At 39.8% G+C, this 15,442-nt stretch overlaps 1 protein-coding gene across 1 annotated transcript; it reads left to right on the forward strand.

The window, feature by feature from the left end:
- Nucleotides 1–601: 601 nt before the first annotated feature.
- Nucleotides 602–7,777, forward strand: LOC149148283 (uncharacterized). Its single transcript, XM_089441447.1, has 8 exons — nt 602–826; nt 955–1,045; nt 1,852–1,997; nt 2,113–2,356; nt 4,022–4,126; nt 4,284–4,466; nt 4,609–4,810; nt 7,089–7,777. The coding sequence occupies exons 1-8, from the start codon at nt 687–689 to the stop codon at nt 7,589–7,591; spliced, it is 1,614 nt and encodes a 537-aa protein (XP_089297573.1). The 5' UTR covers nt 602–686; the 3' UTR covers nt 7,592–7,777.
- Nucleotides 7,778–15,442: the final 7,665 nt, after the last annotated feature.

Raw genomic sequence — 15,442 nt, forward strand, 5'->3', positions numbered from 1 at the left:
CACTTTTGGCTTCCATCCGTGTATGGATAGGCATGGGTGTATTCGACTTCTCATTGCTTTGCTTTGTTGGTGCTCATGGCTGCAATCTGCTCACAGTGGAAATCCTGCAAAAGAGATGACGATGAGGAAAGGAATTCTAAAATTATTTACAAGGATCCTGGCCAACCCGTTGAAGCAAGAGTTGAGGATTTGCTTTCTCGGATGACTGTGGCTGAGAAAATTGGGCAGATGACTCAGATTGAGCGTGCTGTGGCCAGCCCTGAAGTAATTGAGAAATTTGCAATAGGTACATTCATGGATCTCTATTTGTTTGAATTTGCTTTACATTTTACAAGAATCTATGGGTAATTTCCTTTCATATTGGCTTTCAAAGAACTATTGCTTAATGCTTAATAGGTTACATTGAAAATGTAGACAAAGATAGGAAACAGTAGATTTTCATATGGGATTAAATGTTGGTGAGGGATTTTAGTATATGGGCTTGAGTTTATTTGCTAATTAATGCAGGAAGCATTTTGAATGGTGTAGACAAAGATAGGAAACAGTAGATTTTCATATGGGATTAAATGTTGGTGAGGGATTTTAGTATATGGGCTTGAGTTTATTCGCTAATTAATGCAGGAAGCATTTTGAATGGTGGAGGGAGTGCACCTGCACCACAGGCATCTGCTAGTGTGTGGGCTGATATGGTTGATAGCTTCCAGGATGCAGCTATGAGCACTCGCCTCAGCATTCCTATGATTTTTGGAACAGATGCTGTTCACGGTCACAACAATGTTTACGGTGCAACGATTTTCCCGCACAATATAGGCCTTGGGGCAACCAGGCAAGTGCGATAGGTCTCCATGGTTACACAATTTCTATTGTCTGCAGGCATTTTATGCTTTAATACAGAATAAATATCACGATCTTTGTAGACTAATTCACAGACTTTTTCTTGATTTCTATATGCAGAGATCCTGATTTGGTTAAGAGAATAGGAGCTGCGACTGCTCTTGAGGTCAGGGCTACTGGTATACCATATGCGTTTTCTCCTTGTTTAGCAGTAAGCACTCGATCTGGAACTTGAATGTTCCACTTGGTCTGAATAATGCCAAATAGCTGGTGTGGGCATTGGTTTTTTGTATAAATTGCAGGCATCGAGTCATTTAAGGCTGCTTATTAGGCCTAAGGTCCTTGATACCTGTACTTGCTTTTGGTTGTAATAGGCTTCATTCCTTTATCAGAGAAGCCTGAGGATATTTTTATGTAATGGGCTTCATACCTTTATCAGAGATGCCTGAGGATATTTTTATAAATTTTCAATCTGCTAGATTTCCGAGCTCTATTAAGATTCTTGTTTCTTCGTTATAGTCTTGTTGTCCATCAATTTTCAATCTGCTAGATTTCCTAGCTTTATTAAAGATTCTTAGTCTTGTGGCCCATTAGGTTTCCTAGATTGCTTTAGATTTCTTGGACTTTTGTTTTTAATTTTCTTTTTTGTATGGAGTAATCTGGGCAAAGCCCAAGATTAACTAAACACTAAGAGTATATTTAATGGCGAAATATACTAAGAATTTATGACTTAGCACACTCAGCAAGAATTAAGATATAGAGACTGTTCTTTTTTTTCTTTTATAATCTATTTAGGTTTCATAGACGTCCTTGATGATTGCTTTAATTCATGATTCTATAATGCTATGTTTAGTTATGTTAAAGATGCTATGTTTAGTTATATTAAGGATGTTTTAGAACTTTAAAACACCACTATTTAGACTCCAGAGTATACATAAAGCAGGTAGAAACAACCCTGTGGGAAATGGCAGTTAAGGATCTCCCCAGAAAGTAAATTAAAATATTCTACATATTCAGGTATGCCGCGACCCAAGATGGGGAAGGTGCTATGAGAGTTACAGTGAGGACACAGAAGTGGTCCGGAGGATGACAGATATCATCTTGGCCCTGCAGGGCTCTCCTCCTGAGGGACATCCTAATGGGTATCCATATGTTGCTGGAGGGTATGTGGGGCACTTTCTTTATCCTGTAATTTCTCATGTCTTTTTCGTAACATTCAATGTTCAGAGCTTTAAACTGCCCATTTGGATGTATTCTTATTTTATAGTTGAATTGCAGAACGACTGTTGTGGCCTGTGCAAAGCATTTTGTTGGAGATGGTGGAACCACCAGAGGGATCAACGAGGACAATACAGTTGCAAGCTACAGCGAACTCTATCATGTTCACATGCGCCCATATGTGGATGCCTTGGCAAAGGGAGTATCGACTATCATGGCATCTTACTCGAGCTGGAACGGAGCGAAAATGCATGCATGCCATTACCTTCTAACTCACATCTTGAAAAACACAATGGGATTCAAGGTAAATGCTATTTTAATGTTTTATCTTCTTTTGATTGTTTCAAGTGAGAAAAATGATATCAGAACACCGCAGGTTGCAGCCGGTTGTTGGAAGAAAATATATGTAGAAGCTGTTTTCTCTTAGGTTGATTTTGCTTCCTGCTGCGGATAATTGTCACCGACATAAATTCTTTGAAAACGCTATGCTATTTTCACTTCAAAAAGTCTCCTAAGTTTTTGTTTTGTTTGATCATTGTTGAAATCAAGTTTCACGATATATCTCCAATAAAGATGTGATTAAACTTTTTCTTGCAACCCATTTTTCCAAAAATTTCCCAGTTGCTTTTTGGATCAACCCTTTTTTTGGTTCACTTCTTTTCCAATTTCTCATAGCCCTTCAGAATTTTATTTATTTGAAATTCTCACCGTGGTTTCAGATATATTCCTGAATTTTTTTTAAGAGACAAATACTCCCACTTTTGCCAGGACTAGCGAGGAAGCCTAGAAATACTGCTCATAAAACTTCCAGGACCAAGTTGAAATCTAGGAATACTGCTTATAAAGATTTTCAGAACATGGTAAAAATGGTTCTGGATAACTTTTTTTTATTGATACAAGAAATCAATCTCCCTCTCAGCCCAAAGGCAAGATTGAGGTTGAGGTTGCTGGTACCAGGCCAGACTACAATTATGCTCACTTAAGAGTCATTATAACAATATTTGAGTCACTACAACAATATTTTTCAAAGCATCAAAGCTCAACATGTCACTAGCAGGGATTTGAATATGGGTAATAAGATAACAATCATTTCGCTCAACCACTCCAATAAACACTCACAATAACCCCAATTGACAGATTTTCTAGATAACCTCCATCCTCTTGGTTTAGATGGACAAGTTTCGAATCATTTCCTTAAGATGGACTGCACTAGTCTTATTCAAAATGTCTACCTAAACTAGGAAGATGCCGTTTCCCAGAAAGTCTTGCTCAGAGTGAATCTAACCGCAGAAGCTAGTGAACTGGTATAATATGGCCATTTTATAAAGAGGAAAGAAAGTCCACAAATGCAGCCTATAGAGTGCAAGTATCCAGAGTAAAAAATGAAAGTTGCCTTGTATCGGTACAAAATTGCTAGACGAGTTGTTGTATAATACATTTAATTGTCATTAAACGCAAATAAAACATGCCGGCTTGCTCACTCAATTAGAAGAGCCCAGAAAGCCGGAAACATGACTTAAACTGCTGTGGAATCATGCCTGCATTGGGCTGTGGGTTGCCATGGGTAGTGGCTCCCAACCTACCTATGTTATGCCGCCGTGATCAATTTTTTGAGGCCTAGGTTGATTTTACACCTGCATGCATCATTTTACCATGCATCGATCTTAGATTATGGTGGAATTTTAATAATGTCTGGAACGTTTTATTGATTCTCATTGGATTTGTGGTTGGAAAGAGGGTCCTTTTACTTAATCAGGTTGTGTCTGGTTATTATTAGGAAAATTGCGCAAATGTGAACAGGAGGACCTGATCTTTTACCCAATATCAAACATGATCACAATTATAGATGGCAATTTATTAATTCTGACTAAGACATGACAATCACTCCGAGTCTGCCATGTCAGGATACACTTAAGCAAGTTTTGGAGCATGTATTGGCATTGATTATTCTCTTGATTATTTCGTACAGGGATTCATCATTTCAGATTGGGAAGCAATAGACAGGATTACCTCACCACCAGGGGCAAACTACAGCTACAGTATTTCTGCTTCAATCAATGCAGGAATTGACATGGTAGATAATTCTGTTTTATATTCTCTTCTTTAATAGGTCTTGAAATTCTCCCTTTTGTACTCTGTTTTGCCAACTTTATTTTGTTTCAACTCATTAGGCTCTAATCGTTTATGTTATTTAGTATCGCTGAAGAAATATGCTGTTTTAAACATTGTAGGTGATGGTCCCTTTTAACTTCCAAACTTACATTGATGAGCTCACAGCTCTAGTGAACTCGAGTGTGATCTCCATGAGCCGAATAGACGATGCAGTTAGGAGGATTCTAAGAGTCAAATTCGTCACTGGTTTGTTTGAGCACCCAAAAACAGACCGCTCCTTGTTGGGCATGGTTGGCAATCTTGTAAGCATAACATTTTTCTTCCTGCCTTCTTCTCTATATTTCCACTCTCTAATGTTATATTCGCCTGACTTTCTTCCTGTAAAAAGTACAAGTTTTGTTTCCCTTTGATTCGTAAATTCCATTGTCTTTCTTTACGATTCAGGCACATAGAGAGCTGGCCAGAGAAGCTGTACGCAAGTCTCTCGTTCTCTTGAAGAATGGGAAAATGCCTGGAAAGCCATTATTGCCTCTTGACAAGAATGCTCCGAAGATACTTGTAGCAGGCAGTCATGCAGACAATCTGGGGTACCAGTGTGGAGGATGGACTATAAGCTGGGAAGGTGGCAGTGGTGCAACAACTGTAGGTAAACCCAACAAATTTAAAAGGGCTAGCTCCCACCAATAGTTATTTGCTAGCACATGCCACAAACCCCCCCTCTAAACCAAGGTCTGATATGCATCTCTTTGAGCTCCGATATTCCAGTTATCAGCTAGCCATTTGCACAAACATGTGAAGTTGAAATATATATCCTGGAACTTCATGATTTCAGGTGCACATCAGATGTCCATTTAGATGTGTCTGTGTTGGGATGGTATCTGTACTCAGTGCGCCAAATGTTTCGATTGGATATATATGTTGATATATTTCCTCCAACCCCATATGGACTAGATAGATGTGTCTGTGCTGTGATCTATAAATTCAACGCACCCAATACTTACAACGGTGACATTCTATGTCGAGGTTGTTTGGAGCTCCAATATTTGTTCTATCAGCCTTCAACTAGCCATTTGCATGAATATTTTTTTGATAGATTTCCTCCAACCCTATATGGACTAGATAGATGTGTCTGTGCTGTGATCTATAAATTCAACGCACCCAATACTTACAACGGTGGCATTCTATGTCGAGGTTGTTTGGAGCTCCAATATTTGTTCTATCAGCCTTCAACTAGCCATTTGCATGAATATATGTTGATAGATTTCCTCCAACCCCATATGTACTAGATAGATGTGTCTGTGCTGTGATCTATAAATTCAACGCACCCAATACTTACAACGGTGACATTCTATGTCGAGGTTGTTTGGAGCTCCAATATTTGTTCTATCAGCCCTCAACAAGCTATTTGCATGAACTTTGAAGTTGCGATATATATCCTGGGACTCCACAATTTTAGGTGTACACATCAGATGTCTATTTAGATGGCTGTGTATTGGGATGGGATCTGGGATCTTTCAATGCATGCAATGTGTCACATCCATTCCCATAGGGAATACATACATAGGTCTGTGTTGTAATATAGATCCAATGCACTTAATACTATCTTATTACTATGCTGGGATTTTTTTCACATTGACAATCTCCTGCTCCTATTTTCAATGTGTGTAGATAGGTTTGTGCGGTGCTTTATATTTAATGCACCTGATACTATCTGACAACAGTGATATATCCCTATGTCCAGATTTTGTTCCACATTGATATTTGATGCTTTCCTCCTTCAAATGTGTATGGGTGGATCATCTCCCTCTCTGTTCAGACTAGATAGGTTTTCTCTAGATTTATTTTCAATGAACCCAATGCATTGTCTGGGTTGAAGGATCAATCCCAACCCTACAAGACTAGATGGGTCTTTGCTAGATTTGTATCCAATGCACCCAATGCATTGTCTATAATATATATAGGTTGAAGGATCAATCCCACCATACAAGACTAGATGGGTTTTTGTTGGATCTATATTCAATGTATTCAATATATCATGTAGATATATAAGCTGAACTAGATACCTATGAGGTGTAAACTAGTTGGTTTCTGTGGAGTTTAGTTTCTGTCAATTCTTAGGTTCAAATTCCATAGAGAGGGGTTGAGGGCGGTAGCTAACAGTGGGATATAGAAACTGTCTCAAGGGTTGTCCAGGCTTGACTGAGCCTCACAAAATTCTGATGACAGCATCCTGTGGTTGGACAAATCATTTTTCCGTCCAATATTAGGAATAACCCTACTCTAGATTCAATCTAGATTAAAAAAAATGTTAAAATTACCTATAACTCTATTGAATCTATATTCAATACATCCAATATATAAAGAATTACTCCCATCCCAACTAGGGATAATGGATTTTGGCACCCAATATATTCTTTGGATAAATTTGTTTGATGGATCACACCAACCCATTGGGATTACATGGGTTTGTGCATGGTAACTCTACCTAATACACTAATGTATCTACCATCATTTAAGCTCTATATATCCTTACACGAAGAGTGGATGGATCGAAGTATCACCCTTACACCCACAAGAACTTGATCGGTTGGTGCTGGGGTCTATATTCAATGGACCGAACGCATCCCTCTGGATATAACTGTCGATGGATCACCCCATCCCACCCATTGGGCTTACATGACTCTTATGGATTCTATATCCAATAAGATATATCTTTATACTAAGAGTAAATGGAGCACGCGAGCCCCTTGATTGTAGAATGTACCTTGTTCCTTTTCTCCTTGCAACTATTGTCCTTCTAAATTTCACCGCTGTAAAATTCATATGAATTCACAAATTCTGTGTAATGTGCTCTAGGATTTGTCACCAAGGTTATTAATTCCTTGAAATCTGAAATCTCCATTGTTCTGTTCTGCACTCCACAGGAACCACCATTCTGGATGCCATAAAACAAGCCGTGAGTCCATCAACCGAAGTAGTATACGAGCAGAACCCAGATGCAAATTTCACCAAAGGGAAGGGATTCTCTTACGCCATTGCAGTAATCGGGGAACCTCCCTACGTGGAATCAACGGGAGATAACACCAATATGACCATCCCTCTTGGGGGAATCGATGTGATAAACAATGTATGTAACAACGCTTTTCCGTGCCTGGTGATCTTGATATCGGGGAGGCCGCTGGTCGTGGAACCCTATTTGAACAGGATGGACGCGTTCGTAGCTGCATGGTTACCTGGCAGTGAAGGGCGGGGTATTACGGATGTTATATTTGGGGATTATGATTTTCAAGGCCAACTGCCCAGAACGTGGTTTAAACGCGTGGATCAACTGCCTATGAATGTGGGTGATAAAGATTACGATCCATTGTTCCCTTTTGGGTTCAGTATGAGCATGAATTTGCAGAGCGGCCATCATCATCATCAATAGAAAAAAAGAAAAGAAAATACAAACGATCAAGACAAATGAAAGAATCACGGCTGCTGTAAATGTAAATGGATCCTGGTATCTCTCGGATGAATAATCATCAGCTCTCTGTATTCTGATAAACTATGGCATCATGGACTTATTGGTTTCAATTTTGTTAAGAATGCTTGGCAAATTTTTGTTTCTTAACAGGTTTATTATCTTGAGAACGATGAATTTGATTTTCTGTTTTATATTGAGCCTGGCCTTTGCATTAACTATCACATGGAGGGGTCCAGGGAAGGAGCAGGGTTTGCCAAAAACAGGGCGAAGACAAAGATCATGTCAAGGTTGTCAGCTTGGTCTTACATGTGAAAGGAGTAGTGGCTCATCTGTATTATGGATGATAGGAGATGGCATTACACTGTGACCACCATATAGTATAATATCAGAACTCCATGTGGATTAACAGGGTATGGATTACTCGGCATAAAGTCAGGATTTCATCTGAATTAGTGTATAGGTTGCTCTACATTGTTTTACATGACAGAGGTATGTACATCACTTGTCATCGTCAACCCTATCGCTGCCATTAACGTATGTTTACACCACTTGCCGTCAGCCACTGTATACACCTTAACCATAAACACCTCCCACATTGAGGAGAGCTTGGATACCTAAAAACATGGGTCGGAATTCAAGATGTAAAAGTACTTCGATTGCTTCTTGTGTATCTCCTTCCCATACACATGGCTTATCTTCAGAAACAATCAGAGCATTATGTACAACTGTGGAAACTTACATGCCCTAAATCTTAAAGGTATATTTAAATTTAATTTTAAACCAGATCGTTAATTAAATTGATGTTAACGATGGTCAAGGTCAATCAAAGAAACCAGATCAAACACAATAATCAATTCTCACCCACTCACCAACATGGGGCTAAAGTAAACATTAGCATAACCTTGATAATTCCTTTCCTTTAGCAGCTAAGCTAAGTACTTACCTTTAAAAAGAAATAGTCCTGAATTCATTGTGCCTTTAAAAAGAAATAGTCCTGAATTCATTGTGTTTTTTTGTAGATAATATGCGTGAATTTAATAAAACAGAACTGAAAAATAATTGAAATATTGCCTAATTCCTTATTTAACAAAGGATGCAATCAAGAGGAACTATTAATGAACAAGGGAAAGCATACAATCAAGAGGAACTATTAATGAAAAAGGGAAAGTAATATGAGTAAAAATATATTTGTGAAAGAAGGCAAGACGACATGAACAAGGGAAAGTAATCTGAGGAAAAATCTATTTATGAAAGAAGGCAAGACGACATTAGTCATCCATAAAACCCTACTTCAACAAGCATACAAAAAAGAGACTATGAAGCAGGGCTTTTTTTTCTCGTTACAATAAAATTTTGGATGCTCAATAAGAAGTGTACTTTCTTTATCTTTGTTGCTTTTTAGCGTGTTTCCAGACTTAATTTTTATCTTGTAAAGGTTGGCACCCTTAATCTATAATTTGATTAAAAACAGGGATATTTAATTTTTATCTTGTAAAGGTTGGCACTCTCCATCGCGTCTTGTTGTCAGTGCAGAAGCGTCTATATTCTGTTATATGTGGCAGAAGCTATTGACTTTACTGTCAGTAGTCCTCCATGACCAAAACGTAGTGGCTGATGTGTTTGTTGTGTCTTGGACAGAATTAGTTGAGATATTTTAGTATTTATGTTGAACATTGAAATGCTGCCATTCTGAGCTTTAAGGCGGCTGCCAAAGCCAATGAGTTTCAGCCCTTTAGGGCAATCTTTTCATGTGCATGCATAAACTAGATCTGAAATCATTGCAATGAATGCAGGTTTACAGCAGTAAATATGTTCTGTTATCTTTAGTGTAATGCTAAATTCCTTAACAATTTCACCCTTAATTTATGTCAAAGTCAGCAAGACATATAAGTGCTAGAACTTTTATCAAACCGTGATGACAATGTTAGATGATAATCAAATAAGCAATAAGTTCATTTTGGACCGCTGAAACCTTCATATATATATATATATATATATAGATAAAAGGTGAAGTTTAAGTGCATACTTTGCTTATAAAAAGCTGGTACCAGCCTTCCAATCTCTCCAAAACCCTTGCTAGGATAAGATAAGATAAGATAAGATAAGATAATTATATTTATGTCCAACTATTGACCACAAAGTAGGTCAAAGAAATTGTTGAGTACAATAATGTCCATACAATGCAGGAGATCCAAACAGTCTTTGTCACATCTCCTTATCAAAGTAATTATTTATTTATTTAAATATATAGCTAATGGAGCCTAACTTACTTCCTTCAATGTTATTAGTCAGATATAGATAAACTCCTCTCTAGTAACAATTATACTACTGCCACTGTAATAAGTATCTTCTCATAACATTTTCCAGATCACCATATGCTTGAACTTTATACAATATGATCTGATATCAGATTGCGAATACACAGACACTTGAAATGGAAAACAATAGAGAAATACAGTAAGCAAATATAAGAACACAATAATTTAATAAGGAGTTCACCCTATCCTCCAGGGCTACATCTCCGGTCCAGCTCTCAGTGGTGGCCTTCTTTTATTGTGTTTTAACGCAGAGAATTACAATGAAGGAGCTCAATATGAGTCTCCTGAAGCAGAATTTGCTTAGCAGGGTGGCTCTTGGATTCCCCAGGCCACTAGAGTGCACAGACTCTTTTCCTCACCAACTCTTTGACCTCTCTGCTCTTTGATGGAAAGAGCCTAGTGTGGTGCCTAGTCCTGATAGATCCTCTCAGGGATGGCTTGAATCCCTCAAGCTCTTTGGTGCTCGACGCTGCCTTTGGTCAGTTAGCCCTCTGTTTTCCTTCTGCTTCTTTTGCTTTATTGTCTTTCTTCATTTTCTTTGTCTTCTTCCTTTTTATCTCCGTCTCCCTCTCGGTGTTCGGTGTCCTCTGCTTCGTCTACTTATGGCTTTAAAACCATTTGATTTCATCGTTGTTCGATTCCCCTTCCACTTCCCGTCGGATCACCTACTACAGCTTCACTTAGAGTTCCCTGTCTCAACGTCATCATCAGGCTCACAGGAAGTGGCCACTTGTCCTCCTGCAACTGCGCCAGCTTGCTTTGTTGGTTCGGTTTTTCTGTTATGTCGAGGAATGATTCATCTGCCACCTTGGCGGCCAAATCGGACATCGAATTCTTATAGATCGTGGCTTACTCCCCTGTCGATTCTAGCTTTTCCATCAGGCGCGATCTCAGCTGTTAGATCTGGGGCCTCCAGATCCGACGTTATTTGCACATTTCGCACAGTGGACTTTCTTGACCGTTAGCGCGCGATGAGCGGCGGTTTTCTCTCCTTCCCTTGCCACGCATCAGCCGCTGAATGGAATCGCTCCGTTTTTGCTAAAACTGCTTACCGCCCAAGGGTGTCCCCGATAAATACCACCGATTTTTGGAGCGCGAGTCCCGCCTTAGCCTTTAGCCTTTTCCCCATGGTTTTCCCGGCTCCTATGCGACCGAGCGCTCAGGGCCTCTCCTTCTTGAGGGGTTTTGCCTAAGCCTCCTTTTCCCGATCCGGGCCTCCCAGGGGCTAGTTTCGCCTCCTACGTAGTCTCCATGGGCCTCAGTCAGCACGCTTTGACCGAGGTCCTCGTTGTTCCACGCTGGCTGCTAACTGCCACTGTTTAGATGTGTTTTTTATCACTGCTCTTAATTCTTTGAAGCCTGTCCAACCTGATACAGTCATGGTTCTTTGATTTTTCTTCATGGATCCAATTCGGATCACGGCCTTCCCACTAAAAAGCTTTTGGACCACCAAAAGTTGGTTTTCAAGCATCGACTAAGTGAGGGTACTGTTTTTTCACTTTCCTAATCTCAATCCACTTTGCACTGCTCGACTTTGAACCTTTGAACCCTACTCTGAGGTACTCAACATCTCCTCTACACGTCGTCCTCGCCTTCCTGTCTAGCACTGTGTCTTCCTGCAACTCATTAAGATATTCAGGTAGCAGGTCATCAATAGAAGGCAATAGACTCTGCTCTTCAGGATCCTCAATCATTGAAGGTTCAAACAATCTCAAGCAATCTGCATTTACAATTGAGTAGATGTGCATGTAAGCTGGTAGATAAAGGTGAAAAGCATTCTCACCAATCTTCTCAAGTATTTTGAAAGGTCCATACCTGATAGGCTTTAGCTTTTTACCTTCACCTTGCATCATGTCCTTGCTGATATACAGCCAGACTTGGTCACCAACTTGAAAACTATGCTCCATCCGATGCTTGTCATGCCTAGCGTTGTATTTGGCTTGGCTTTTCTCTAGCTATTCCTATACTTCCTGGTGGATCTCATGGATTTGTTCAATGAATCTAGTTGCCTTGTCCACATCGCTGTGTCCATCAACTGTGGTATCTTTACCAAAGACAAAATCCAAAGGAGACCTTGGTGTGAAACCAAAACAAGTTTCAAAAGGAGATCTCTGTGTAGAAGAATGTTTTGCTCTGTTGTAAGCATGTTGCACATAACACAAATGTTCATCCCAAAGCTTAGGATGTTTGTTGCAATATCCTCTGAGTAATTGAATCACTGTCTTGTTAACTACTTCTGTCTGGCCATCAGTTTGTGAATGAAAAGCTATGCTTTTCCTTAGTTTGGTGTCCATCAGTTCCCACAGACTTGACCAAAACTTCCCCACAAATCGGGTGTCTCGATCAGATACAATGAAAGTGGGTAATCCAAAATGAATCCATACATGTTCAAAGAACAATTTTGCAGTCTGTTCAATTGTAATATGTTTATTACAAGGTATCAAAATACACATTTTGCTGAACCTATCCACAACAACATGTAGATAATCATGACCTTTTCTAGATTTAGGCAGCCCCCCAACGAAATCCATGGAAACACTTTCCCAAGGGTGAGAAGGTACTGGTAATGGAGTGTACAAGCCTAGTTTTATGTTGATGGGCTTGCTTCTAGCACACATAGTACACTCTCTTACATATCTAGAAACTATCTCATTCATTTTTTGCCAATAACAAAATCTTTGCAACTGTGCAACTGTTTTACTTATCTCAAAGTGACCTGATATTAGAGAAGTGTGTGCTTCCCTAATTATCTTTATTCTCTCAATTTGTGGAATGCAGAGTTTCCCACAATGGTATAAGAGTCGGTCCTTTATATGGTAATCAATTTCTTCTACTCTTTTGTCTTGACTCAAAGTTGCATATACATCTTTAAAGTCTATATCTTGAGCATATTGTTCAATATAGCTTTCATGTAGCACATAATTATGCTTAAGTATAGTAGATGCATTTATAATGGGTCTAGATAACATGTCTGCAACTTTGTTATGTATGCCCTTTTTATATCTGATGAATACATGAAACTGTTGTAGAAAACCCATCCATCTGTAGTGTCTTGATTGTTGCAACTTAGTTTGGGAGTGTAGATATTGAAGTGGTTGATGATTAGTATGTATTACTGTCTCTTTGCCCATTAAGTAAAGTTTCCACTTTTTCACACTCTGAACTAATGCATACAATTCTTTATCATGTATAGGATAGTTAACTACTGCATGATTAAAAGTCTCATAATGATAACATATGGGTTTACCATGCTGTGTCAACACTGCTCCCATGGCATAGTCACTGGCATCAGTTTGGATCTCAAATGGTCTTTGCAGATCAGGCAGTGCTAGTACAAGTGTTGTACTAATCTTTTCTTTCAAGGTGCCGAAGACTTTCTGATGTTTGCCTCCCCACTGAAACACCTTGTTCAATCCTGTTAAAGCATGTAAGGGAGCTGCAATTGAGGAAAAATTAGAAATGAACTTCCTCCAATATTGTGTTGCTCCTAAGAAGCTTCTCACTTCTGTAGCATACTTAGTGTTGGATACCTATACCAATAGGTTTCATATTTCATGATTGGCAAGGGAAAGGCCAAATATGCTCTGCTTTGGTATCCCAAAGATCCCATATTTCCTAGAAAGCAAGAGGTGGGTAAAGTGTTTCAAGTATTGAGGACCTTATTTCAATTTTGTGGATGATTCAACAGTCTAATCTGGATCATGCCATGTGTTCAATTTTGAGTTATAGAATAGAGAAAGAAGTCTGTCCAAACTGTTTAATCTTGGCAGACAAGTAGTTTAGGTAGAGAAGCAAAGGTTCCCAACAGCTTAATCTGGGACCTTGGAAGAGATAAGGGTAGAAGTAGATAGAAAAGAAAAAAGAAAAAGCCAAAGAAAAGAAAAGGCAAGTAAGGGTTTGCAAGTCCAAATGCACCCTCTATGGAGAAACAAAAAATGCTAGGGAAATAGCTGGGTAGGCAGTTGTGGTTGCAGAAAGGGTATTTTCACCATTACACATATGTCAACAGGTGTTTTGCCAAGGCAAAATCTATCAATAGAAAAAGTGGTTAATTCCATCATATTACAGCAAGGAGCATGACTAACTTCCCTCTTCCCCTTTATTCCATTACTAACACTCCCTTTCTTTCAGCTGAGATTTATGAAGAGAGATCATGGTTTTATGGTGGTTCTAGTTCATTCAGAATCCACATTTCTTGTCTAAGATCTTTTCATTTTGATCTACTCCCAAAACCAAGTCAATTTTAGATAAACTCAGTAAAATCCCTTTCATTTGCTCCCTTCATTCATATTAACCTCTAATTTTACTATATAGCTCCCCTATTTTACCCCTTCCCCTAATAATACTAACACTAAGGTGTATAAAGCCCCAAATCTTATATATACTCCCTCCCCTTGGCATTATAGCCATATGGTCTTCAAAAGGGACCAAAGTGACATCTGGTCACTTTGGTGAACCTGTCCCATCCCATTCCCCCTTGCTGCAAGTCAAACTGCTCCTCAAATCACCATTTGCATTGGAAAACCCTTACAAAACCCTATTCCGCCTTCAAATCCTTTGAAAAAATTACCAAAGTTGAAAAACCCGCCTCTGGCGCATTTCCAAAGGGTTAGCGCATTATTGGTTTAATGAAAAATCATTCGAAAAACCAACAAAAAACCCATAAAACCTAAAGTTCCCCGCCCGCATATAACCCGAGCACCTCCATACTCCGCCCACCGTCGGATCAAGGCCTGAAGATCTGACGATCCACGTCAATATCGGAGCGGCTCCCACTGCTGTCCTTTACCGCCCGAGATGCTGACGTTGCGTCGCGTCAGGGCCTCTCCACGCGTCAAGCACTGAGGTATCTCGGAGCCGGGCCTGACAACTTCCGCGCCGTACCCAAACCGCCCCGAGAAACCGTAGCGGTTAGCTTTAACCGTAACCGCTACGGTCCTAACTGCCACCTATTTTCCGCTAATTCATCGCCACGTCGCGTCCGCTCGTACTCACCTCTGTTATTCGTCCACCTGTCCGCTGACGTGGTTGCCACCTCATCGCCCCTTGGACCAATAATCTACTGCCACGTCACCCGACGACGTCAGCTGACGTCACCTCACCGTGACCCACCAATGACGTCATGCTGACGTCATCACGAAAAAGCGCCAAAATGGTAAAAAACCCATATTTACCCAAAAAAGCCGTGTTTTTCCCACTTTCACTCCTGTCGCTATTGTTCTCCTTGCATGACCGTTTACGTTCGAATTTCCGCCAACCTGTTGATTTAACCCGAGCGACCTCCTCAGCAGCAAACGTGCACACCTGCTCGACCTCTGCTCGCCAATTTACAGGTATTTACAGTTGTCTTGCCCTCCATACCACTGTTATCGAACTTTAATTTGTTCAGAAGGATAAAGGCACCTCAAAAACTATATTTACACCGCCCATTTCCCTCTGCAAGTCCACATTTGCCACTGTGAAGTCGAAAAACACCAGCCGAGCCATAATTCCG

Source organism: Pinus tabuliformis, chromosome 9 (genome assembly GCF_031772625.1).
Source record: "Pinus tabuliformis cultivar Carrire ecotype Pingquan chromosome 9, CPIR1, whole genome shotgun sequence".
NCBI lineage: Eukaryota > Viridiplantae > Streptophyta > Pinopsida > Pinales > Pinaceae > Pinus > Pinus tabuliformis.

What these genes read in the sequence shown, in the direction of transcription:
- LOC149148283 (XM_089441447.1), top strand. Translation starts at nt 687, where the DNA reads ATGGTTGATAGCTTCCAGGATGCAGCTATGAGCACTCGCCTCAGCATT. An exon ending in TATCCATATGTTGCTGGAGG is followed by an intron (nt 1,998 to 2,112) that starts GTATGTGGGGCA and finishes GTTGAATTGCAG; the next exon opens with AACGACTGTTGTGGCCTGTG. An exon ending in TGGGCATGGTTGGCAATCTT is followed by an intron (nt 4,467 to 4,608) that starts GTAAGCATAACA and finishes TTTACGATTCAG; the next exon opens with GCACATAGAGAGCTGGCCAG.